The sequence below is a fragment of the Glycine max genome, chromosome 20, assembly GCF_000004515.6.
Source record: "Glycine max cultivar Williams 82 chromosome 20, Glycine_max_v4.0, whole genome shotgun sequence".
Taxonomy (NCBI): domain Eukaryota; kingdom Viridiplantae; phylum Streptophyta; class Magnoliopsida; order Fabales; family Fabaceae; genus Glycine; species Glycine max.
Window position 1 is genome coordinate 25,495,086 of NC_038256.2, and position 25,992 is coordinate 25,521,077.

The 25,992-nt window shown below is 37.4% G+C and overlaps 4 protein-coding genes and 1 pseudogene across 4 annotated transcripts; 2 read left to right on the forward strand and 3 right to left on the reverse strand.

Annotated features, from left to right (window-relative positions):
- Nucleotides 1–868: 868 nt before the first annotated feature.
- Nucleotides 869–2,635, reverse strand: LOC102662654 (uncharacterized). Its single transcript, XM_014772487.1, has one exon. The coding sequence runs from the start codon at nt 2,633–2,635 to the stop codon at nt 869–871; it is 1,767 nt and encodes a 588-aa protein (XP_014627973.1).
- A 6,667-nt stretch (nt 2,636–9,302) lies between these two features.
- On the forward strand, nt 9,303–10,259 carry LOC113000724 (uncharacterized). Its single transcript, XM_026127402.1, has one exon. The coding sequence runs from the start codon at nt 9,303–9,305 to the stop codon at nt 10,257–10,259; it is 957 nt and encodes a 318-aa protein (XP_025983187.1).
- Nucleotides 10,260–10,472: 213 nt separating this feature from the next.
- Nucleotides 10,473–12,611, forward strand: LOC102662782 (uncharacterized). Its single transcript, XM_006606739.1, has one exon. The coding sequence runs from the start codon at nt 10,473–10,475 to the stop codon at nt 12,609–12,611; it is 2,139 nt and encodes a 712-aa protein (XP_006606802.1).
- A 3,764-nt stretch (nt 12,612–16,375) lies between these two features.
- On the reverse strand, nt 16,376–17,313 carry LOC102662920 (BTB/POZ domain-containing protein At5g47800). The gene is made up of 2 exons (XM_026127403.2): nt 17,309–17,313; nt 16,376–17,165 (listed from the first exon to the last, which is right to left on the reverse strand). Exons 1-2 carry the CDS (start codon nt 17,311–17,313, stop codon nt 16,391–16,393), a joined length of 780 nt encoding a protein of 259 aa, XP_025983188.2. The 3' UTR covers nt 16,376–16,390.
- Nucleotides 17,314–21,776: 4,463 nt separating this feature from the next.
- On the reverse strand, nt 21,777–23,546 carry LOC100803340 (T-complex protein 1 subunit gamma-like; annotated as a pseudogene).
- Nucleotides 23,547–25,992: the final 2,446 nt, after the last annotated feature.

The window sequence follows — 25,992 nt, forward strand, 5'->3', positions numbered from 1 at the left end:
TTCTTCAGTGTCTGAAACGCCGCTGAACATTCTTCATCAAACTTAAAAGCCACGTCCTTATTCAGCTGATTGCTTAAGGGCCTGACAATCTTTTAGAAATCCTTGATGAACCTCCTGTAGAAACCTGCATGCCCTAAGAAACTTCTGACGCCTTTAACATTCAGTGGTGGTGGAAACTTCTCAATGACATCTATCTTTGCCCGATCAACCTCAATCCCTCTGGTTGAGATCTTGTGGCCTAGCACTATTCCCTCTCGAACCATGAAATGACACTTTTCCCAGTTTAGTACCAAGTTAGTCTCTACGCACCTTTGTAGTACCATCTCTAAGTTCCTTAAGCAGTTGCCAAATGAGGGTCCAAAAACTGAGAAGTCGTCCATAAATACCTCAATGCTCTTCTCCACCATGTTTGAAAAAATGGCCAGCATGCACCTCTGAAATGTGGCTGGTGCGTCACATAATCCGAATGGCATCCTTCTGTAAGCAAAGACGCCAAAGAGGCATGTAAAGGCCGTCTTCTTCTGATCTCTGGGGTATAACGCGATCTGGTTGTATCCTGAATATCCATCCAAGAAACAGTAGTATGTCTGCCTTGCAAGCCTCTCCAGCATCTGATCCATGAAAGGTAAGGGGAAATGGTCCTTCCGTGTGGCTTTATTCTACTTGCGGTAGTCGATACACATCCGCCAGCCAGTGACAGTTCGTGTTGGTATCAAGTCATTCCTCTCATTTTGTACCACTGTTATTCCGCCTTTCTTGGGAACCACCTGTACTAGGCTTACCCAAGCGCTGTCAAAGATGGGGTATATGAGCCCAGCCTCCAAAAGCTTGAGCACCTCCTTTCTTACCTCTTCCTTCATTGTTGGATTCAGCCGCCTCTAGGTTGTCGGATTGGCATGTAGTCCTCTTCCATCATTATCCTGGGCATGTAGTAGGCAGGGCTAATTCCCTTGAGATCCAATATGTGCCATCCAATTGCTTCCCTGTGTTTCTTCAAGACGTCTACCAATTTTTTTTGTTCTTCGATTGTGAGTGCATTACTGATCACTACATGCTTATCTTCCTCCAAGAACACATACTTCAGATGATCGGGCAATATCTTCAACTCTAGCTTCTTCTTCTCAAACAGAGCTTCCTTCTCTAGCGTCTCGAATTTGGCTTCTCCCTCAGGAATGTTGTCTTTTTGATCCAAGTCTTCCAAGCAAGCCTTCAGATCTTCTTCCTCTTCACTGGTTAGACAGTCTAAAGCATTTACCATTGCTTTTTCCAGCGAAGTTTGTGGTGTCTCGAGAATACTGACGTCTTCCTTATCAATCTCCTCCATTCTAAAGCACTTCCAACCCTCCTGTGGGTACTTCATTGCCTTGAAAAGGTCAAAGGTGATCTTCTGATTGTCAATACTCAACCCCAAGTTCCCATTCCCTATATCCACCACACAGTTGGCAGTCAGCATGAAGGGTCTGCCTAAAATAAGGGGAATCTCAATATCTTCTTCGATATCTATGATAACAAAGTCCACCAGAAAAATGAAGTGGCGTACCTTGACCAGGACATCTTCTACCACCCCGTATGGTCTTGTGATCGAGCGGTCTGCTAGTTGGAGTGTCATCTTGGTGGGATCTATCTTCAAATTCCCAATTCTTATGCACATTGACAAGGGCATCAAATTGATACTTGTTCCTAGATCAATGAGGGCCTTGTTTATCGCTTTCTTCCCAATGGTGCACGGGATGGTAACACTTCCGGGGTCCTTAAACTTCTTAGGTAGCTTCCTCTGTATTATCACACTGCAGTTGCTTCTTACCACAATATTCTCGTTGTCAATATACTTCCCCTTCTTGGTGAGGATGTCTTTCATAAATTTGGAGTAGAGGGGCATCTGCTGTAAGGCTTCCCCGAATGGCATAGTAATTTCTAACCCTTTGAATATTTCCAAGAAACGTCTGAAGTAACGCTCCTTGTTCTTCCTGGTGGGTGCCGTAGGATATGGGAGATCCTGTGGAAGGACTAGTGGTTCTTCCTTCTTGGATTCCCTTGCTCTCTGGCTCTTGGTCTTAGGTGGTGATGCCACTTTCTCTTCTTCTTCTATCCTTTCTTCTTCTGTCTTCTCTGTCCTTCCTTCTTCTGGCCGGTCTTCTCCTTCTACCTTACCCTCCTTCTGCGCTCTTCTCTGCCCTTGAGTCAGTACTGCTTTACATTCTTCCTTCGAGTTTATCTCCGTGTTAGCCTCGAAAGTTCTAGTGGGCCGTTCGGCTTTGTCATGCGCCAGTTGGCCCATTTGAACTTCCAGATTCTGAATGGTTGCATCCGTGCTCTTTTGATGTGATCTTGTCTCCTGTATGAATTGCAACAGTAGTTCCTCTATGTTGGTGGGCTTCTCTTGCTGATTCGGACCTTGGCTAGGGTGTTGGTATGGTGGTTGGTTCCTTTGCTCCTTATATTGGTTTCCTTGATTCCTCCAACCTGAACCTTGCATGAAGTTTCTTCCTTGATTGAATCTTGGTGGCCCGTGATTAATCTCGTTGCCCCTTGATGGAATCCGGATGAATTTCCCTGGTTGTAGCCCTGGAATCCGTGGCGATTTGGTATGCCCATATAATTTACTTCTCGGGAGGAGTCTTGTTGGCTTACACATTGTCCAGGCTCATGTGTCCCTCCGCATGTGGGGCATTCTTCTACCTGCAAAACAGAAGAGTGAGAAGAACTTACTACTTATAATTGTTGAGGCAACTTGTTGAGGGTTTCGGTGAGGGCTTCTATCTGCCTTGTCAAGAGCTTGTTTTGTGCCAAAGTTATGTCCTGCGTGCTGAGCTCCAAGAGGCTTCTTTTTGTGGGAACATAAGTGCGATCGTGAAGGATTGCTTGATCGCTAGCCGCCATGTTCTCGATGAGCTCCATCGCTTCTTCGGGAGTCTTCAGCTTGATCTTCCCTCCTACGGATGCATCTAGTAGCTGTTTCGATTGAGGTCGCAAGCCATCGATGAATATGTTTAGCTGTACTAGCTCACTGTATTCGTGTGTTGGTGTTTTTCTTAGCAATCCGTGGAAACGGTCTAGTGCTTCGCTAAGGGATTCAGCCGGAAATTGATGAAAAGAAGAAATCTCCATCTTTCCTTCAGCGATCTTTGACTCTGGGAAGTACTTCTTTAAGAATTTTTCCACTACTTCTTCCCATGTTCTTAAGCTATTGCCTTTAAAGGAGTGCAACCATCTTTTTGCCTCTCTTGCTAGGGAAAAGGAGAAGAGGTTAAGGCGTATTGCATCTTCTGGAACTCCGACGATTTTAACGGTGTTACATATCTCTATGTATGAGGCTAGATGCGCATATGGATCTTCACTTGGAAGACCATGGAAGAGGTTCCCTTGAATTAACTAAATAAGAGAATACGGGTAGGAGATGTTGGCTGCTTGGACCTCTGATTTTGCAATACTTGTGAAGAACTGAGGAGTGGCAATATTAGAGAAGTCCTCAAGTGTGACTCTTCGTGTCGGTTCCCCGTCCATCTGAGTGTGATTTGGAGAAAGAGGAGGTAAGGTGTAACTGCTTCCTTTTATGTCTTGCTCCCTGCTTCTTCTTGCAGCGTTGTTACACCGGCAAGTAGCTTCAATTTCTAGGTTAATAGGAACAACGTCTCCAGATGCAGTTCTACCTCGCATAAAAACAAAAAGGCATTACCCGTGCAATTTATGGGAGAAGAAAGAAAGGATAGAAGAGAAAGTAAAGAATACTAAAAGAATGAGCCAAGAAAAGAAGAATTGAGCTTACAAACTGATATAGTATGGCAATTAAGTGCGAGAACAAAATCCCTGGCAACGGCGCCAAAAACTTGTTGAGGTGTTTGGCAAGTGTACCAAATCGCTCTAAGTAGTATTTCTCGGAAGTCTGAGTATCGTTTCCACAGGGATTTTATTGCACTTTATTGAATACTCTTCAATTTGCAAGTAAGGAATAAATAGTAAAAACAAGAATAAGTGTAAGAGTAAATTGCTACTACTAGATCAAATAGTTTAGAAAGATAATTAATGGAAATGCCAAGACCGGAAAAACCTAATTGGCCTACGATGCATGTAATTATGATGTTCCTTACCAATGCAGTTGAATTAGTTCTACCCACATCTATTAATTTTACTTACCCCTGATGCCTCACGATGACAAGCCTATTTTAACTACCTATCTCCCAAATGCCTTTGTGAAGATTCAATAATTAAAATGCATTAAGGGTAAATTCTAGATGTTGCTAAATGCATGGGCATTGGGCCATCATTCTATGCCTAGCAATGCTAGCCCGACGATCCTTTTCTTAGTTTGTTCTATTAGGTGTTACCCTTTCCCAAGCATATAACCCCTAAACTGATGCATGTGTTACTTCTTAAATCCTTATTAGGAAATACCCTCTCCCGAGCGAATAAAACCTAAAAGAAATTCAAGACATAAATGCAAGATAAAAAGAAAAGAATTAGAACATAAAACACTACTAAAAAAACCCTATTTTACATCGCACACTCTACGTCGGTCGTATGAAACCCGTCATAGTAGTGAACGCGGTGGCATTTACGTAAATATATAACTATTTTATGTGTTGGATGTACTGTACAACGTCGTTTTTTTGAAACACCGTCTTTGTATCGTGGGCAGGGGCATTTTGGAACTTATCTAAGACGGTGGCTTACTAGACACCATCGTTGACCTAGTAACCTACAAAGACGGTGTTAGATATACACCATAGTAAAGGCTGTGATTTATATACTTAGGCGTACCTCCAGAAAGGTATTGTCTGACGAAACCAAAAGCTCCCATCGACTGTGTCCCTCTTTACCACCCTCACATTGTGCCTTTTCCCTGACATTGTCGCGTTTGCCGACCTCCGAACGTCGTGTTGGTCCCACCACCACCACGTTGCCGAAGTCATGCCCCTTTGAGTGGTGTCGCCACTTGCAACTGTTCGTGAAGGTAAGATGTTTTTGGTTTTTTGTTTTGTATTGCTTGAAGAAGTGATAGTATTAAGGGTTCACATACAATTGTTGAGTTGAAGAAGTTTTGTATTACTTTCACATTTGGTATACCTAGACATGTATTGTGTGTTTAGGGTTTAGCCCCTATGCTAGGCATTGCAAGTGTAACATCTACCTGGGCTCCCATAGTTTCTTAAATCAAAGCCAGTTGCCATTTGGTATACCCAGTGCATTTGTTCAGGACCTAGCCCATCCAACTCTTTGTGTATGTATTTCTGCTTCCTGTTATTAGTATGCTAGCAGCTTCCTTTTCAGTAGAGTGCGCGTACATGTATTGAGTGCTAGATTTGGTGTGCTTTTGCCCTGTGTTTTGATCCCAATGGCCTCTTTATTCGGATCCCAAGCTTATAAAGAGACATAAAATAAGAGGGATCAAATATTTGTGGGAAAGAAGGGTCTGGTCCTGCCTTCTTTTGGTATAGTCCTGCATCTAGATGTATCCACTTCGATCTAGGACCATGGTCCACAGTCTATACTACTCCATAATAACAAGGTCATTGCTTGCGAAATTTGTATAAAATTTTAAATTTAATCCCTCAGTTCCTTTAGAATAAGAGCATGATTAATTCCATGTAACAAATTGTGTTGGTTAGTGGGATAAGGCTTTCTTGTTGTTGTTGTGGTTCTGATTTATTATGATGAAATGAACTGCTTCTCCTGCACCTTAGCTAATGATAGTGGCAGGTTTATTGGCTAAACTTAGGTTTGTGGTGCATTTGAGGGACTTTGGTGATGTATTCGTTTTCCCAAATACAAGTATAATGGAGGCCTCTATGGTGACTTTGTTTCTTTGCATCCAACCCTGAAGATAGTTGAGGAAAGAACCAGTGCAGTTGGATATGTGGTAGAGCGTTTGGGAGAGAAGATTCCAGGTATATAGAGCGAGGTATTAATTATGATATGTATGAAATATTTTGATTTTTGTCATTCTTCTATGCTTTTCTAATGCCTAAGTACCTAACTTATGTTTTTTGTCCATGTTTTACAGTTTTACCCTGTGACATCATCATTCTGCGCATCCATTTTGTTTTCATTAGAGCATGCTGCAGCTCCTTATTTTCGCATAAAGGTACATGGGAATATCTCTGGTTATTACCAAACTTGATTTCTAATTTTTTGTACTTATTGCAAATGTTTGAAGTCATATATTCAGATTCGGCTGTGTGTACACTGTGAATTCTGCCCCGGCCTTGTGTTGTTATCATATTTTGTGCTCACATCTTCTCTTCTAAAGCATGTATAGCCACAATTTGTTGTTTTGGTAGAAAATCATTTTCCTCCTCACTTTATTTTGTGTATAAACTATTCCATGCCAAATAAATTTCATGGTAAAAACTTTCAAACAAATCAGTCAAGTACTATTCACTGTCTAATTGATCTTGCTTTAATTTTGTGGAATGGAATGTTACCAATTTGCAATCTTAGTGTTGGCATCATTTTGAAGTTAATTGATGATTTGTCTTCAAGAAAATTTGGCACAACCACGCATTATTTTTTTTTCAACATGTTTGAGTAATAGGACTAGTTCAGAATTAGAGTCAAGAAATAGGAAATATATCAGTGGCACTTCCCAAACCCCTATTTTTGTATCAGGAAGATACAAGAACATTGATGTAAGTGAAGAATACAATGAAAGTATTTTTAATACCCCGTTCCTATCCTTATGCTTCCTACTATAAACCCTCTTGATAGGTATTTTACTTGCAAAATGAAAATTAATTGGTTTTTCTGTCTTGGGGTACAAAATAAAATGATTTTAAAATATATTCCTGCAGCAGTTAAAAACCAACAACTAAATGAATCAGCATGTGTAATTAAACTAGTAATGAAGGAACTTTGAGAATGGTTATTTTGCAAGCCATTCCCAATATAAATAAAAAGAAAAAGGAAAAAACAAAACACTCACTCCACATCTAGTATAAATGGCAGTTCGAATGGTTCCATCTTTCATTTCAGGGATCAGATCTTGCATTAAATCAACATATTTAGCAACACCATTAGGGAACATAGTACCCCCACCAGGAAAAATGAATTTCTCCCCTTCCTTTTTCAACCAATGTTGATTGGACTTCTGCTTGTTAATCCACTCATTTGGAACATTGCTGAAACTAGACATAACAGAAAACATGAAGGATTGGCAAACTATCAATTAAAGGGAATTTAAATTAAGCGAACTTTATCTTCTTAACTTATAAGACATCAATTATACTTGTACCAGCATTCATCTCTGCTCTTTGGCCATCTAATTGGAAGCTTATATCCATCCGGGGGAGGAACTAAGCAGTCTTTCCTCTCCAATTTTGGAGGGCAATGGCGTTCCAACAAAGTATGCCGATATGAGATGTACTTCTTCCATCTCTGAAAATTTAAGCCTACTTAATCAATAAGGAAACATTCTTCTATATGTCCTATACATTAAAAAAAAAAGACTATCATTAGTAATTTTACCCTTGGATCTGTGCATGGAGTGTAATCTTGAAAGTCAATGCTGCATTTAGGATAACTAATGTATTTAATTTGCAGAGGAATTATTGATGACTCCTTGTGGGATTCAATTGATTTCTCACTATAAATTGACAAAAATTTGTCCTTCTCAGAACAAAAGATTATACCCATATGGAAAGAAGATCCACATAGCACCACAAATATGATTGCCATAGGGACAATCCTGCTCTTGTCAGGCTGAGTGACTGGTTTTCCATCTTGATTGTTCATTGTCCATGAAATAATCAACTATCTGTACAAAAGCAATAAACTCAACATCAGGAATATGAAAACATACTCCCTCAACTCATATAACTTGTAAAGAATTATATACCCAACAATTAAAAAGAATCAAATTCATATCTCATTGAAAATGATTAGTTATCAACATTTACCAAACATAGATAATCACTAGCAAAATAGGGCACTTGGAACTCTCCAACCACCTGGCAAGAAATCGAGTTTCTATTATAGTTCTGTTTCACCCCAGATAATAATGATTCTAATAATAGTTTAGAAGATGCTGGAATACTGAAATAAAGGTGAAAATAGTATCGGTTTCCTATCTACTACAGAAACCAAACAAGCATATATCAGCCATGCACTATGGCTCATTCAACTTCAAAAAAACACTTTATCCAAAATTATCCAATCATTCTAGTTTAACTACAGAAGTCAAAGAAGAACAATGAATTAACAACATTAGATTAAATCACTTAAAAAATAAACAAAAACCAAGGAATCAGTAATCCGTAGAGGACAAATAACCAATGTTGATACGCACATAAACACCATTACCACAACTATACCAATGCATGAATACACAAATTCCCATGAATACGCACATCTTGATACGCACATAAACACCATTGTATTTTACTTACTTAAGTTAGTCATAGTACAATGATATTTGATTAATTAAACTTAAGTTTGGTTGAAGTTATTGATCTGACATTGTCACTGTATCCAACTTATAAATTAGGATTGCTCTGTGGTACTGATCATCATATGGTTTTGTAGACTGTCATATGAGGCACTAGGTTCAATTACTATTGTCAGCTTCTAGACTGTCATTTAATCATGAAAATTGGTATGTAACTTATGGCAGGAACATTATGAACATACTCATTTCATCCATGATTTTTGAAGCTGAAGGGTTTTTTCATCATAGTGGGCTTGCTTCTTAGTAACGTGTAGGGAGTAAGGTGATTCATTCATGAATTGTATAACCTCATTCCGTAGGTTTTTTACTTTTGTTCATATGCATTAGACATTTATATCCTTTTTAAAATATATGTTGTTTAATCAATATACAAACCAAGCCCGTTGCTTTTTGCCTATATGCTTATAAGAATGGGACCAAAGCATTGGACATTGTATTCTTCAGTACTATATGTAGTAACTGCATTAGGTGTATAAGTTATTGTTGTTTTACCTCTATCATTTGTTGACAGAATTCGATGCCCATGTCTTAGCTGTAGGCAACATTCAATTACTACCCAATGACGTGAACTCATGTCACTAGCCTCTGGACTTTGAACTCATATAAGTAGTGACAGAAATAACATGTTATATATGGTAGGGGCCTGAATTCATCATTTGATGGCCATAATTTGAGCAGTTTTTGCATGATCCCTTTTTTTAGATAGAAAATAGTGTTAAATCATAGAGGGAATAATTGTTATATCCAAATAGGGGGATTGGTACGACATGAGCTACAATTCAACATACCAAAATCAGTTAAGTACCAAAGCTGTAGTATACAACACAACAAAGTGAGAAATGTCAAATCCCTTGAAACAGCAATGCATCATTCAAGTGGTCAGCATTGTGCTCCAACTAACTACAATTGCTGCTTTGTTTTCTACTGCAGTGTTTTGTACGAAAGGTGCAATGCTGCTGTGTTTTCTGCTGCAACGTGTATCATGGATCGAAGTTGGATGAACGCATCACATATCAGTGAACAGTACGAGGATGGTGTTGAAGAGTTTTTGCAGTTTGCTCAAAGTAAAGGGCAACCTATGTGGGGAAAATATTTTTGTCCATGTGTCAAGTGTGGAAATGGGAGGCATCAAACAGTTGATGACATAAGGACTCATCCTATTTGTGAGGGAATAATTCGTAGCTACACAAAATGGATATGGCATGGGGAATCCCCCAATACAGTTGACATGTCACAGGCTAAGGAGCGTAATGTAGAAATTGGAAATCCTATAGAAGAAATGATTCGCGATCTTGGGCAAAAGGGGTTTCAACAGGCACATACAGCCTTGTATGACACCATAAAAATTGATTCGAAGAAGCCTTTGTATGTTGGCTGCACATCTTTCACCAAGTTGTCTGTTGTGTTAGCTCTGGTTAACTTGAAGGCACAATTTGGGTGGAGTGACAAGAGTTTCAGTGAGCTACTGAAAGAAATTCTTCCTGCAGATATCATTTTGCCAAAGAATCACTACGAAGCAAAGAAGATTTTATGTCCAGTTAAGATGCAGTACGAAAAAATTCATGCTTGCTGTAACGACTACATTTTGTACAGAGATGAATTTGCTGAACTTGATTGTTTCCCTGTGTGTGGGGTATCAAGGTACAAATTGAAGAACGGGGATTCTAGTGTACATCTAAATGCCGGCAACCCGCGTCCAGCAAAGGTGTGTTGGTATCTCCCAATAATACCAAGGTTGAAGCAGTTGTTTGCTAATGGCGAAGATGCAAAAAACCTGACATGGCATGCAGATAGCAGAAAATCAGATGGATTGCTATGACATCCTGCAGATAGTCCACAATGGAAGGCAATTGATTGTCTATATCCTGACTTTGGGGCCAAGCCTAGAAATTTAAGGCTTGGGCTTGCAACGGACGGAATGAACCCATATGGAAACTTAAGCACTAACCATAGCTCGTGGCCCGTTTTACTGTTCATTTATAATCTCCCTCTGTGGTTGTGTATGAAGCAAAAGTATGTAATGCTGAGTATGATGATACCTGGTCCAAGACAGCCAGGTAAAGATATTGACGTATATCTAAGACCCTTAATTGACGATTTGTTGAAATTGTGGGAAGAAGGGGTTCATGTATGGGACGCAAATCTGCAGCAGTCTTTTTTATTGCATGCCATGGTTTTTTGTACCATAAATGACTTTCCAGCCTATGGGAACTTAAGTGGATATAGTGTCAAAGGACATCACGCATGTCCTATATGTGAGCAGAATACTAGTTTCCGCCAACTTAAACATGGAAAGAAAACTGTATATACCAGGCACCGTAGATTTCTCAAACCTTATCATCCGTATCGACGATTGAAGAAGGCATTTGATGGAAGTCAGGAACATGAAATAGCACCAAATCCATTAAGTAGGGATGAAGTTTATGACCAGGTGAAGGATGTCGTAAATATGTTTGGCAAGTTCCAGAAAAAACCATCATCTAATGCATACATGTGGAAAAAAAAGTCTATTTTCTTTGATCTTTCATACTGGTCTGATCATCATGTCAGACATTGTATAGACGTCATGCATGTGGAGAAAAATGTTTGTGATTCTTTAATTGGGACCCTCCTAAACATTAAAGGCAAGACAAAGGATGGTTTGAAGTGTCGGCAAGAGTTGGTTGACATGGGTATACGTCAGGTGTTGCATCCTATCTCAAAAGGTCCACGGACATATCTCCCCCCAGCATGTTACACAATGTCAACTATGGAGAAGAGAAGTTTTTGTCAATGTCTGTGTACTATGAAAGTCCCACAAGGATACTCTTCAAACATCAAGAGCCTTGTGTCTGTGACTGAGCTTAAGTTGGTTGGCTTGAAATCGCATGATTGTCATGTGTTAATGCAACAAATTTTGCATGTGGCAATTTGCGGGACGTTGCCTGAAAAGGTCCGTGTTGCAATTACTCGCCTCTGTTTCATATTTAATGCTATATGTGCGAAGGTCATTGACCCTAAACAGTTAGATGATTTGGAAAATGAGGTTGTTGTGGTCCTTTGTCAAATGGAGATGTATTTCCCTCCTTCAGTTTTTGACATATTGGGGCACTTAGTTGTTCATCTGGTAAGGGAAATACGGTGTTGTGGTCCTGTGTTTTTAAGATGGATGTATCCAGTTGAGCGGTACATGAAGGTCTTAAAAGGTTATACCAAGAATCAATATCGACCAGAGGCGTCAATTGTGGAAAGATACGTTGCTGAAGAATGTATTGAGTTTGCCTCGCAGTACGTTGAGTCATTGAAACCAGTTGGGCTTCCTTCATCTCGTCATAACCAGCCAAAAGTAGGGAAGGGCTCACGTGGATACAATGTTGTGACAATGACTAGACATGACGTGTCACAAGCTCATTTGTATATATTAAACAACACAACAGAGGTGTTACCGTACATAGAGGCTCACAAAAAACATGTTAAAGAAACTCACCCCAAAATGAACATGATGAGGGTGTTGCAAGAGCACAATAAAACTTTCATAAATTGGTTTAGACAAACAATATTTGCTAATAATAGTGTTTCCAGAAGACTAACATTGTTAGCCATTGGCCCAAATCTAAATGTCCCTACTTGGAAGGGATATGACACTAACAATTACTCCTTCTACACAAAGTCACAAGATAAAAGTTCCGTACAAAACAGTGGGGTCAGTGTTGATGCCGATTCGGATCACTTCTGCAGTACATCGGACAACAACCCCATTCGAGCATCTATGTGTTACTATGGCGTCATTCAAGAAATTTGGGAGGCTGATTACACTGCATTTAGAGTGCCTGTTTTTAAGTGCCAGTGGGTCAACGAGACAATGGGTGTGCATCAAGATCCATTGGGATTTACTTTGGTTGACCTTAGTAAGGTGGCATATATGGAGGAACCTTTCATTATGGCAAAACAAGCCATACAAGTTTTCTACGTCGACGATCCATGTAATTCAAGTTTGTCTGTGGTTCTCCAAGGAAGACCAACTGGAATCAATTACCATAATGATGATTCAAGCCTTGACATCGGTGAAATTGGTGGTTTTTCAAAAAACCTGCCTCCAATGAATGAACCTGATGAAGTCGATGATGGAGATGCAAATCGTGTAGACCATGATGAAGGTTTATGGGAGAACATTCCTACAGGAATTGTTTGAAAGTAATCGTTTTTTTATGTTTAAATCTAATACTATTTTTACTATTACGCCTTTTTTTCTTTGCATTGCACAGTAATATTAATGTTGTTATTTTTTCACTGGATCATGGCCACACCTCCGAGGTCTCCTCCACAGTCTGATGGTCAATCAGAGGCCACTTCGAAGCGGAGTAGAACAACGACACAACTTAGAACATTGACATTAAGAACCATGGATCAGCCCAGACCGATAGTTTATAGTTTATGTCGATCCCGCTACCGAGAGAGCATCGGGACCTATGCATGAAAAGTTCCACAGCTATCTAGGGGTAGTTGCGCGAGAAAAGGATCCCATTATCCACAACAATTGGAAAGATGTACCTGAAACGCTTAAGGAGATAGTGTGGAATGACATATTAGTAAGTCCTCATGTTTATGTTTGATTTATTTTCATGTTATATTTTGAAAGTCCATCTTTACATTGACAGAATGCAAAGTAACTAATGTATGTATGCAGGCAAAGTTTGATATCCCAGAAGCCGCAAAGGTGAAGACGAAGGTTATGTCTACGGTTGCAACGAGATGGCAACAATTTAAGTCCACATTGACTAGCAAATTTGTCTTTGGTAACACTTAAGGGCAACAAACGCAGGATGTTGTTACAAAATATGGACTAGATCCCGAAGCTTGGAAACAATTTGAAGCAACCCGAGTGACACCTAACTGGGAGGTTAGTTTTGCATGGCATCGTAACTTGAAATGAATATTTTTACAACAATTTCATTATTTTCAACATGACATTCACAAAGATACTGATCTTATATAGTAAATTCAATGTTACTGATCTTTTCTTGTATTGTTCTATGTGATATAGACGATATTGGCTGAGTTAATAGGTCATGTATGAGATGATTCGATAATAAGAATTATAAATAAATAAAAATATCAAATAAGGGTTTATAATATAGTATTTTTATATAATTGCTTTTTATTGTTTGAAAAATTGATTTTAAACTTTATATTTAATAATCAACTTCTGGCCCTTAAACTTAAGTCTCTAAATTAATTGTTGACATGCATAATGTGAGCATGATGTCATGAGCTTTGAACACCCATATGAAAGCAATACCTAGGATTGGCAGTGAGGGATTTATGTGCGAGGCTAACTTCAATGTCGACTCAGTCAAAGATCCACATGAGCTTTGAATATGTTTTTTTTTTATCATTAAGGTATATATGTATTTTAGCTTATATGATAATAATGTAATGATTGAGTTACTTTTTACATATAATAAGTAATTCCTATGAGTTATATATAAAATTAGTGATTGCTAAAAAGGATTAACTGCATGCATGCAGTCCGTGACCATGGATGCATACAGTAAGATGGCTTCCCTGTATGATCAGCAGCTGTTTCATCCTTCAGCTTCTGGTTCCAAGAACTGAGCTGTTCGTGTTGGTCTACCTTCCTCACAATATGATAAGAAATAAATTAATTAAGAGTGTGCATGTGTGTAGATTTTGGTGAGAAAGATTGAAGTGTGGAGAGCCAACAACTTTTTTTTTTTAATCAGCATAATAAAATGTAATTTCATTCAAAGAGACAAGCAAAATAAAATGTAATTTCTTTATACCAATACAAATAAGATGTTTGGAAATGTACATTATTAGATTAGATGTGGTCACTCCCCTTCTGTTCACCGTCAGTCTTTTACCACTATAATTAATGTGCTAATGTAGGGTCCTCTGCTGTAACTTTAGTCCACGTGGTATTTTAACTAACTATCTTTTTTTATACAAGTCATAAATTCTTTTATCAGCTTCTCTACTCTAAATCAGTGAGGGTGGTAGTCACAACATTGAAAATAGAGGCTTTGTAGAGGTCGTAGAGAATGGATAACTTTTTTTATTATCAATGTTTCTAACCTAGTTTCTTGATAATTTTGACCACTAAATATATAAACTGGTCCTAAATTAAGAAATTTAAAAGTGAGAACAAAGGTTTTCATGTAACTATTGAGGATTAGCATGCGGGTTCTTGTTTTAAGGTTTGTTTGCATTTTTATTCCTTCCATTTTGTTTCATAGCTTCACCTATTTTACTTAGAAGAACAACGTACAACAAGCAGCAAGTTAGTTTTAGAAAGAAAAACATATAGAATTCTTTTATCAGAGAGGGAAACTGATTAGCAGTGATTAATGCACATCCACCACATTATAGTTTTCCTCTTTCTCTTTAGAAGAGCTTGTCATTTGCTTAATAATCAGTGCAAATTTCTGATTTAGCTAGCAGTGCAACTGAAAACTGACATAATCAGTCCTTCAGGTTAGGCTATAAATAAGTTGTTATATATGATTGAGTAATGTATTCCTTTCAAGCCTTCAAAGTGGTGAGGAAAAAAAAAGTTAATTTTGGAGAAGTAGTTTTCTATACATATCAGTGTTGGAATTCAATTCCAAGTGTTTTATTTAAGAGTTAGTTTTAATTGAAGCACAAGTTGAAAATTGGATGAGAACAACTAAAATGAAGGAGGCAAGGGATAGTGAATTAGGAAAAACACATCCAACTTTGGGCCATGATGTGAGCATGACTTGAATTTGAAAATAGTATCAGACAGAAGTCATATGCATTTGTTGCAATGACATCTTTGATCAACACAACTCTTTAACAGTGACAGATAGTAGAAAGGACAATACCTTGCTTACATTTATGACACGTGTAAAAAAGAAATGATAAGAATAGAGGCTACTAAGTTCATATATAGGGAAATGAAGATTGCTCTGAGTGTTTCAAGGGTATAATCACTATTATCTCTATCTTCTCCTTTCATATTCTTTCTTGCCCTTTGTATGTTTTTCTTAGCATCCAAGTTTGACTTGCTGCTTGACATTCTTTCTTCCTTGGCTCCCCTTAACTTTTCTGATCCTATATGTTCATTGTCTCCTCTTATAACCATCTTTTTTTCCAAGTTCAATGCCAACTTACCATCTGATCTTTTAGTTTTGTGTTGACTCTTTTCTCTACATTCAGCATGGGAGATTCTTCTTGTGACTTCTTCTCTCTTGAATTCTTCTTTGTTTACTAAAGATCGCTTGCCATGGCTATCTCTAGTGGCTGTTCTCTTCTTTGCTCCTAGAAGTAGATCATGAGACTTTTGCAGCTTGGAACTAGTGGTTTCCTTAGAATCTTTTTCTTGTTCAAAGTAGAGGAGCTGTACCACAGTTCGCAGTGGCAGAAATTCATTTTTGACTGCATGTGCACGCACTTCTGGGGTCAGCTTTTGGCACTCTAGAATCCCACACAAGCGCTTTTTGTCTGCTTTGATCAGGTCAGGATGCACCTTTGTATGCAATGAACATAAGTCAAATCACGAATACACCACAATAAGAACTAAATTACCAAAAATATAAAAGCTGACCACTAAAGTTCTGTGTGGATAATTTTCAATAAGCTTTTCTTGTTAGTTAAAAATAATTTATACATAATTTAAAATTAGCTTTTTTTAGTAGTTAAATATATGGGAGAAACTTAATTCATTTTCCCTTCTTCTTTTCTTCTCTTGTAAGTACTTATCGAGAAGTTTATTCAAATATGGCCTAAATTTCTTATATTCAAAAATGCCTAATGCTAATTTAGTCACTTTAGTATTTTGATGTGAACAGTGTGTATAAGTTGGCATCTAAAGGTCCTCAAAAGGTGCTGATGTATCTTGTGTTTCATGAGCATTTGTTATGTATTCAGTAAAGTTACCATGAAAGTTAAACAAAAGTGTAGACATTGTTTTAAGACATTGCATGTATGTCATGGAAAATTCACCTTAAGATAGATGTTTATAGCCTGGTAGAGATCATCATGCCCTAATCGGCCAATAGCTGGCACAGTTTCAGCCAGGGAGACAAATTTTGACACTGGCATATTATCATCCCTTGCCACCACTTGAAGATAGGAATCAATGAGCTTACCAACACTTCTGATTGATTTTATCAAGTGTCTGTTATCCACAGTAGCAGGGGAGATTTTTTTCCAAAACTTTAAGTAACTTTCCAACACTGCTAGGACTAATTCCGTGTCATAAAAGTTTTGGTCCAAAGGGGATGTTGAAGGATAAAGCAGGTCACTCACTGTTGCCTCCTCAAACTGTATGTTGGCTCTCTTTACTAGTTCTGTTTTGGTCACTGGGGAGACACCATGAGGGCTTGAAATGCTGAGAAGCCTTAACAAGAAGCCAGCTGAAATCGACCCTCTATTAGCAGGAATCATGCTGACAATTGTCTCCAGAATTTTTCGGCTCACAGCTTTAGATTTTTCTGCTTGTGTTGCTGAATTGAATGAACTTTTAAGCTTTGTGATGCTGGGTAGCCACTTACAGGCATAGACATGCAGAGCTTCGCCAATAAGCTGTGGTGGGAGCACATAAGTTGATCTAATAGCCATTAATATGCACCTGAAAAGATCTATGTTAAGATCGGACACATCCTCAGTCCACCAATCCTTTGGGACTGAATGATGCTGTTTTCTGGTATAACCGGGCCTAGTGTAGGTGTAGGACCATTTGACCTGCACATAATCAATTAATCTGAATGCACCAGAAAATTTTCTTGAGAATGGTTATCCATCACCAAACGAAATTTTAGTAGCCTCAAAAGAAATCAAACTCGTATCTGTAAAAAGCATTAAAAAAAACTCCAAATCTTTAAGCACTTGTGAATTCACATTTACCCCATTCACTCAAGTGCCGAAATGAACGTGTCAAATTAAATTGAGTAAAAGTTACTAGTTCCAACGTTAACCCACTCAAAGGAATAAAGTCATAAAAATTCAAACTCTTATATCCTCTTAAACCAACTAATGTCAACCTTGGTAGAAATCAATCTAAGCAATTATACAATGATATTTAATGTAAAACTATTTATTATATTAAAAAAAATCAATCTAAGCAATTATACAATGATATTTAATGTAAAACTATTTATTATATTAAAAAAAATCAATATATACTTTTTAAAATAATTCAAAGTGCATGATGTGCAATTTAGCTTTAGCTAGCGGGTGAAACCTTTAGCTTTAGGTTCAAATTAGGGGATTTCACCTCTGTTGTGCACTTGTTACAGCTATTGCAAGTGCAGAAGAAAATGGAATCAAGTTACAATGTATTATATAAGGGTATAGTGGGCATGCATGAGATAAACAATGTAAGGTAGTAAAACCATTGTGCTGACATAGTATAGAGTATAACATGTTTTTACCAAAAATAAAAAAGCTAGACCTTGGAACTGTAATGTGATTGTGATGAAACAGAACAATTAATTGATCCCATATTCCTATTTGGTTTGAGTTGCAACTGCTACTCTTGTCTATATACACTGTGCAGGCTCCTGTTATATGCCCTACCCTTTTTTTGATAAATAAAGCATGATGATTTATATTATATGTATAGAGAGAGAAGCAAAATGAGACAAAAATAATTAAATTATTCATGTCCAATTGCTTTCGTTATATGTTGTTAAATCTCTCTTCTCAAAATCAACTAAGGCAGGAGAAATCACACACATTAGCACAAATGATATGCATATATTTGTTCAATTGAATGTACACAGTATGGTTCTGTGGTCTGTCAGCATTTATTGCGCTAAATAGATCCTTGACTATAACACTTTGATTAAAATATTTACGTACAAATAGCATGTAGATAGCTGTTGTTTGAGGTAAAGATAATATATATATTTTAATGTTTTTTCTTCTCTCGGATAAGAACTTGATTTTTCTTGATACCTGAGTTTTATTGTGATCAAAATGCATACATCAAAACTGATTTTTTTTTTTATTTGTATTCTTTTAAACATTTGATTTGATAATCTTACTATTGATCAAGTGTGAATGTCATGTTGAAATTATGTATGCCACATTACAGGGTATTAGGAAACGAGCACAAGCAATTCAAAAACACAACGACTGCCCTCACCTACTTTCACGTGGGGGATATGATTTACTTGAGAAGAAATTATTAGATGAGAAGAGAAAAAGAGTAAAAGAGGAAGCATTGTTGAGTGAAAATCCAGCAAGTGTTGACGACCCCCCATCTCCAATTAAAAGACATGTTAAGTGGAAGGTTGCTCGGACCAGGGCTTCTGGCAATATGACATCTGAGTCGGCACAGGAAATCGCGGATAAAATTGTAAGTTGAACAATATGGTGCACTGTTCATATGTCTAGTAATATGTTGTAATCACAATCACCGCACGTTTTGTTTGTCTTTGTGGCTTGAATTGCGTAGGACTCCTTAGAAGAGCAGGTTACGCAGGGCTCATTTGTACCCCATGGTCGGCAAGACATACTGAACACTGCCATTGGGCGACCTGACCATGGGGGTCGCGTTCGTGCAGAGGGCTCAGGTGTCACTATTACTCAGTACTACAGAAGGGCATCAAGGACATGTAGCAACTCATCCACATCCATCACTCAACAATAATTAGATGAAGTTGTTGCAAGGCTTAGGGAAGACATGAGTGGTCAAATTAGGGAAGAATTGAGGAGTCAGATTAAGGAAGAATTGAGCACTCATCTAGAAGAGGAAAATAAAATGAGCTTGGAAAGAATTACTATGGCATTGAAAGAGGCTATTAAAATAGAGTTGTCACATAAAGGATCCTCGGAGTCACTAATAATTCAGCCAGACATACAACAATTAGGCGCGTGTGTCAGCACTAAGGGAAGTAATGCTCAAAGCAATGCCCAGCCTTCACGGGAAAATGATGGTGATGTGATACCAAAGATGGGATTGTATGTGCAGCGTAAGGATGGTACACTAGGGTTGGTGGCCATGGGGAAAATAATGGATGGGGATTCAGTGATACACACTGTGGCTTATGTAGATGATGTTGCAAGGGTAAGTGTGGATACAGTTATCGATCCTGACGCTGAGATCCCCTATTCAGTATGTGAAGCAGGCCCTTCATACATTTGTAGCTTGGCCCACAAACCTTGTTAAACTTGTATTAGATGAGGTAACACCTTTGCTTTCACATACATGAATTAAGACATTCGTACATTACTCATGAAACACTGACCCACATTCATTTGCCATGTAGGATGAAGAAATTATTCCGCACAAAGTGTATGCACATGGAGATAAGCCGGCTAATGTGGATGCAGATGATCCAATGTGTGGCCTGATAAAGTACAACTTTGATATTTACGACAACCCAGTGGAATTCAAATTTGATGGGAGTAAATTTGGAATTGTAGATGCACCTACATCGATATTCCTAACATATTCTGATGTTAGTGAAATAATAGCAGGAGACAAAAGTTTGAACATATCTGTACAACAATTATGGTTGATGTAAGTGAAATCCTTATTTTATTTGTTCGTCATTCATTGTATATCATGATCCACTCCAAAACATTCAAATGATGACATTAGGTATATGCATGAGTGGAGTGAAACCTTGGGTCGAGGTTCCAACTATGCATTCCTTGAGCCACAGTCGTTGGTGGTTTCAAAGGATACACGTGGCGAATGCGAAGAATATCTTGAAAGATGGCTGAAGGAATTTGACCGAGAGGTGTACGTTGGACCTTACTTCCATCAGTAAGTCATGTTTAACAATAATACTTTAACCGATGTTTGGCTTTATATGTATGTAATGTGTATGAGATGCAGGGCACATTGGCAGCTCCTACTTTTGTGTCCTAGGCAACATGTTGTTGTTTGGTTGTGTTCGTTGCGTAGGAAACCTGATATGCATATTAAAGCCGCAATTAATAGGTTAACTCTTAACATATTACTTTTTCCATGCCTTCTTTAATGGTCATCATTGAATATGTTGTTGTTCTAGACGCGTTGATATGCTTTTTTTAAACCAGTGTAATGACCAAATTAAAGACGAGTTCGTCTCCTGAAAGTAAGGCAGTTGCACCTAAGTGGATTGAAGTTAAGGTTAGTGATATGTACCATGTGTTATTGTTGTCTACTGATAATCATTTAATTTTGTAATGTTTACGATATTCAAATTCTTTCCATTGTAGAGTCACGTTCAAAGCGGATGTTATGAATGTGGATATTATGTGATGCATTGGATGTGGAACATCATAACCAGCGACATCAAGAGTGATTGGTCCATGGTATACATAAACTTGACTTTCTAAGAGTGTTTGGTATCATTCAAACTGAAATTTGTTATTTGTAGTACTAACTTTTAAATATTAATACATGTAGTGATTTGGTGATGACACACCATTGGACAAGGACAACATCACAACAATTCGAAAGAAATGGGCAAGATATTTTTTAAAGACAGCGTGTAAAAATGGCTAATGATGAGCTAGCGACTAATCTCTATTCTTGTATTTCAGACAATTGGTTTTGTTATTTTTAGTCTGCACTTTTGAAATTTTGAGTGATGGTACTAATACAGTGACCAATGACAATTGCTATAATGGTCATGTGCTGAAACTTCATGGTCTTCTATTTTTAGTATTAGCTAGTCATTCACATATGATATGATCTGGATTTCACTTGTGTTTTGTTGGGCTTCTACATGCTAAAGCCTTCTCCTTTAACTTGTATAACATTAACTTGCTTTCCTTAAGGTGTTTTGCCAGGATGTTTGAGAGGCTTTTTGGCAGGGTTTTTGACTGAAAGGTGTGGGTGTTGACTATATTCAAGACCTATCTTCGCATTCTTTCCTCCACAGGTATTACAATACAAAACTTCATTATAATTTTAGAATGGTAGTAAATACGAAATAACGTTCCTTTGATGACATATAGCTAATGTTAAGAATTTTAGCATGGTATTAATTTCCAGCATTGAGTAGAAGAAGAACATTTTTTTTTTGGTTATTGCTAATAATTTCATTTGAGCTATTTAGGAGAATGAAATTTTGATGTATTTTGGGGTACTTTTTTGTACTATGAATACTCATTGTCTGCTTAGGTTATTTTTATAATTGTCTCCTTTCCTAAGTTGCTAGATCATTTTTTTTTTTAAAGCATACGCCAGTTAATTAAGTGTTTAACATCAACAAAGTACACAAATTGCTCTTGCAAACATTAGAAGGCACAAAAAACAACATCCCAATAAATGACTCAAAATTCCTAAGCATAGTGATAAGATTTAAGGAAGATAAAGAACCTAGCACATCATCAACTCTACCAAACAACAATGTCTGTTGAACCGAGATTCTCAGTCAACAAGGATTTGTTCACTGTTAGCATCTGCCTCAGTCTCAACCTTGGGTTTTGAAGGAGGAGCTCCAGGGGCTTGCTTCTTCTTCATCCCACTCACTATATCATCAATCCTCAGAAGCATACACGAACACTTTGTCCCTTCACTCCCTTGCCATCCCTCCTAATTTTCTCCATTTGCATGTTTTCCTTGTAGACCAGTCATAGTCCGGATGACATTTACTCCACAATTTTGAGCCAAAGTTCGTGGTATGGCTTCAAAAGCTACGGCAGCAGCTTCATAAGGGCACTTCTCTATGCCCTCAATAGATGAAATCTTTTGTTTCAAGCCAGCCGACACCGTCAACTCTGTAGCACCACCTCCAGGAACAAGTTTAGGATTTTTTATAATGTTCCTTGCAACAGACATGGCATCCTGTGGGTTTCTTTCAACTTCATTGAATAGATCCTTACTAGCACCCCTTAGTAGAACAGTACAAGCCTTGGGTTCTTTGCAATCAACAATATATGCGAAGTACTCATCTCCAATTTTGTTAACCTCAAATAACCCAGCACCAGTACCAACATCAGACTCCTGCAATTCATCTGGTCTGTTCACAATAACAGCACCACAAGCCTTTGCAATTCTATTATTATCACTTTTCCTCAGCCTCCTCATTGCACTAACTCCATGCTTGCTGAGATAATGGGTTGCCAAATCAGTCAGACCCTTGTCCAAAATAACCAAGTCCAGTTTAAACTTCAATATCTGCATGCATAGCTCCTCAATATATTATTCTTCCATCTTCAATAAGAGAATCCAGTCTTCTTCTTTGAGCAGTTCGGCATTTGTTTGGTTTTCACCCTTTTTGTACTCAAGGGGAGAATCAAGAAGAATGATGCGTGGGTTAACAACCTTTTGGACATTTTGCCAGGGGAAACCACATCTTTTTTTTTATCATGACTCCCTTGAGAACTCTCGAATACTCCAGCTGCCCACCTGGGACCTTCTAAACTTTAATATAATTTTTAATATCTATATCTGTCAAACCTTGGTCAATCTCAACACCTACTGTTGTAGTAGCTTCAATGGCTAAGTCAGCAATTAAATCCCCAAATTGACCTGTGAATTTGGTACCTATGCAGCTTTTTACTAGGCCAGCATTATACCTCGATCCTGAGCTATTTACTAGCTAACTCATGCAACATAATATGAAAAGGACCTTGTTCTGGTAGTGGCTTGTTTAGATCAATAGCAACAAAGTTTATCCCCCTGTTCCTGCATCATACATATTTTTACGCATCAGTATTAAGTATTAAGACTGTCAAGATAGTAGCAAACAAGTTTATTAGTAGTTTTATTCCGATATACTGCCAACCAAAAATTTATTTCATGGTATTAATACATAGACAAGACATTATGATCAAAATTTGTTTTACGTCAAACTAATCTTGATTATCCAACAAAGATTAAATCTTATAATGTCTCACACTCTTGATATATATAAGGAGAAATAGGTTTATTGGTTTACACTAGTAACATTGATCCAATAAATAGCTTTAATGTGATATGATTTTTATCGATCAAACCTTTGAATTATAACAACCTGTTTTGGAAAAATAGAACAAAAATAAGAGTATAATCAAATTATTTTTATGATTCACTTAACCACCTGTTATTAATCCCTTAGACCTGTACTAGGACAATTTGCAAAGAAGTTTGACTTACAGGACTTTGCCGTGCTGGATCTATAAAGACAACCCTCAAGATAAGAGTATAAAAGGACATACTAGTTGTACCATATAATAAAACAAATTAAAAGGAAAATGCATGATACAAGAACAGACATGAATAACCAACAATATTATCAACCCTTATAGGGAACTGAAAACCATGAAGCATAAAATATAGCAATTAAAGAAAAAAAACTGCTTGCATATTTTCTCGACTCTGGAATTTATGTACAATTTATCACCATTTCTCCTCCTCTGCTATCTCTGCTTATTCTCTGCCTCTAGTTTTAACTTTTAGATTTCCTTCACCCCAAAAAGGTAATTAAAATGATCATTCATGATAAAACTGAGTATGAATTTTTCAATTGACCCAATACAAGATCAGATTTAGTCCCTCTAGTTTTCACTTTTAGATTCCCTTCACTCCATTCTTTATTAATTAAAATGATCATTCATGATAAAACTGAGTATGAATTTTTCAATTGACCCAATACAAGATCAGATTTAGTCCAAGGAGTACCAAGCAGTTGACAATACAAAATACATCTAGTCTACCCAACTTGCAAATCTATAGATCTAAACTCTTCCATATGATCACAAGTTTTGTCTATTAATTTATAGCATATTCCATAAATGCCTGTGAACTGCGATTTCTCCAAATTTCCCAAAGGTCTTGCCTGCCAATTAACCCAATTCCAACAAGTAAGTCGGTATTACCACATAACCCAGTTCTGTATCAGTTATTCCTACCACAAAGACACACAATCCATGCTCCACAAACAACTCCAAGGGAGAGAACTATATAGCCTGAATTCTTTTAAGCTGAGATTTATTGTGCACCTAAAAAATTCAACTAATAAAGTGAAGCTAGCTATAAACCTAGTTAGTAAGGTATGATTTTTCTGCTCTGTATGAAATTAATTCTCTTCTCACTTAGCAAGTCCATAGGACCTACCCAGATGCCCTCCACATATCCAACCCCATTAATCGACTATAACGGGGTTGAGAAATGTTAGAAAATTAAAGTAGATCTTTTCCTTACCTAGTTAATTTCACATCCTCTAATTCGCCCAACAGAATAATCACAAAGTACAAAATTGATGAGGCAACCCTTCTATTGGGAGTTACTGATTTCTGCTTTATCTCTTTTCTGTTTCAGGGGATGCCGGAATTGCGTAGATTTGCACCTAATGTTCCAATTGTTCTTGTTGGTACGAAGTTAGGTAAGCAGCAGCACATGCAAACTTTTGTAATTTTATTATTATGCTGTTTTGCTAATTGAATAGAGAGAAGAAGTTATTGACATAAAGTATAAGTTTATTGATTCTGCATCTTCGTGAAGACCGGGGTTATGTAGCTGATCACATGGGATCTAATGTCATAACATCTGCTGAGGTTTCTATTCTTTAAATTAGCTTCTTTCAGTTTATTTTATTTGATAAGTATGAAGCACTTTATGTATTACGTATATAAGTAAAGAAAAGGATATCATTTATCAATCATGGCACATTGCTAATAGGGGGAAGAAATGAGGAAACAAATTGGTGCAGCTGCTTACATTGAGTGCAGTTCAAAGAATCAACAGGTAGTGAGTTTAAATTTGATGCACTATCAGTGTATACAATTTTACACCGTCTATCACTAAGAATTATCGTTGATATGACTTTTAAATATTTATTATTAAAATCAATAAACTTAGCTTATGCAGAGTTTGATAAAGTTATATTTTCATGATTTAGAATGTCAAAGCAGTGTTTGACACTGCAATTAAGGTTGTTCTGGAACCTCCAAGGAGGAAACAAATGGCATGGAAGAAAAGTCATAGAAGGTCTGGTTGCTCATTTGTGTAAGTGCCTTGGTCCTATACTTTGAAACATGCTTATTATAATCATTGATCTTTGCAAAGCATTTTGGTGGATGAGATTGATGATAGGATATTGTGTAATTTAAGTAGACTTTCCTGTAACTGCCAGATGTTACTGTACGACATGTAACGTACGCGTTTGTTTGTTTTCAGGATTCAAATTTCAGTTAGGTACCTTTCTGGATAAACAATAACACATGGATAAATGCAGTTTTCTTTACCCACCCTACTAACCCTACCAATTATTTTGTTTGTGCGTTGTTAATAGCGAAGCACTACTATTTCTCAACGATAACAATAACACGATTACGCTAACTGGACACCTGAAGATTCTATTTATAGAAAAGCAATCGTTAGAAAATACTTATCTTACCGGAAAATTGAATTATCATGTATAGAAAAGAGAGTTTCCATATATTGGCACAAAAAAAAAATACTGCCAATTTAAATTTTTTATGCGATCTACTAATAAAAGATCATGATAAATATGATTTTAAATTGTATCGTACACTTTATGGTTCAGGTTTGAATTGCTTGTGTTGTTTTGTATTTGTTACTTAAGGAATTTATACACAAGTCAATGACATGCATCATTGGAATGTTTCAGCCACCTTGGGACTTAAATGTTGAGAATAAG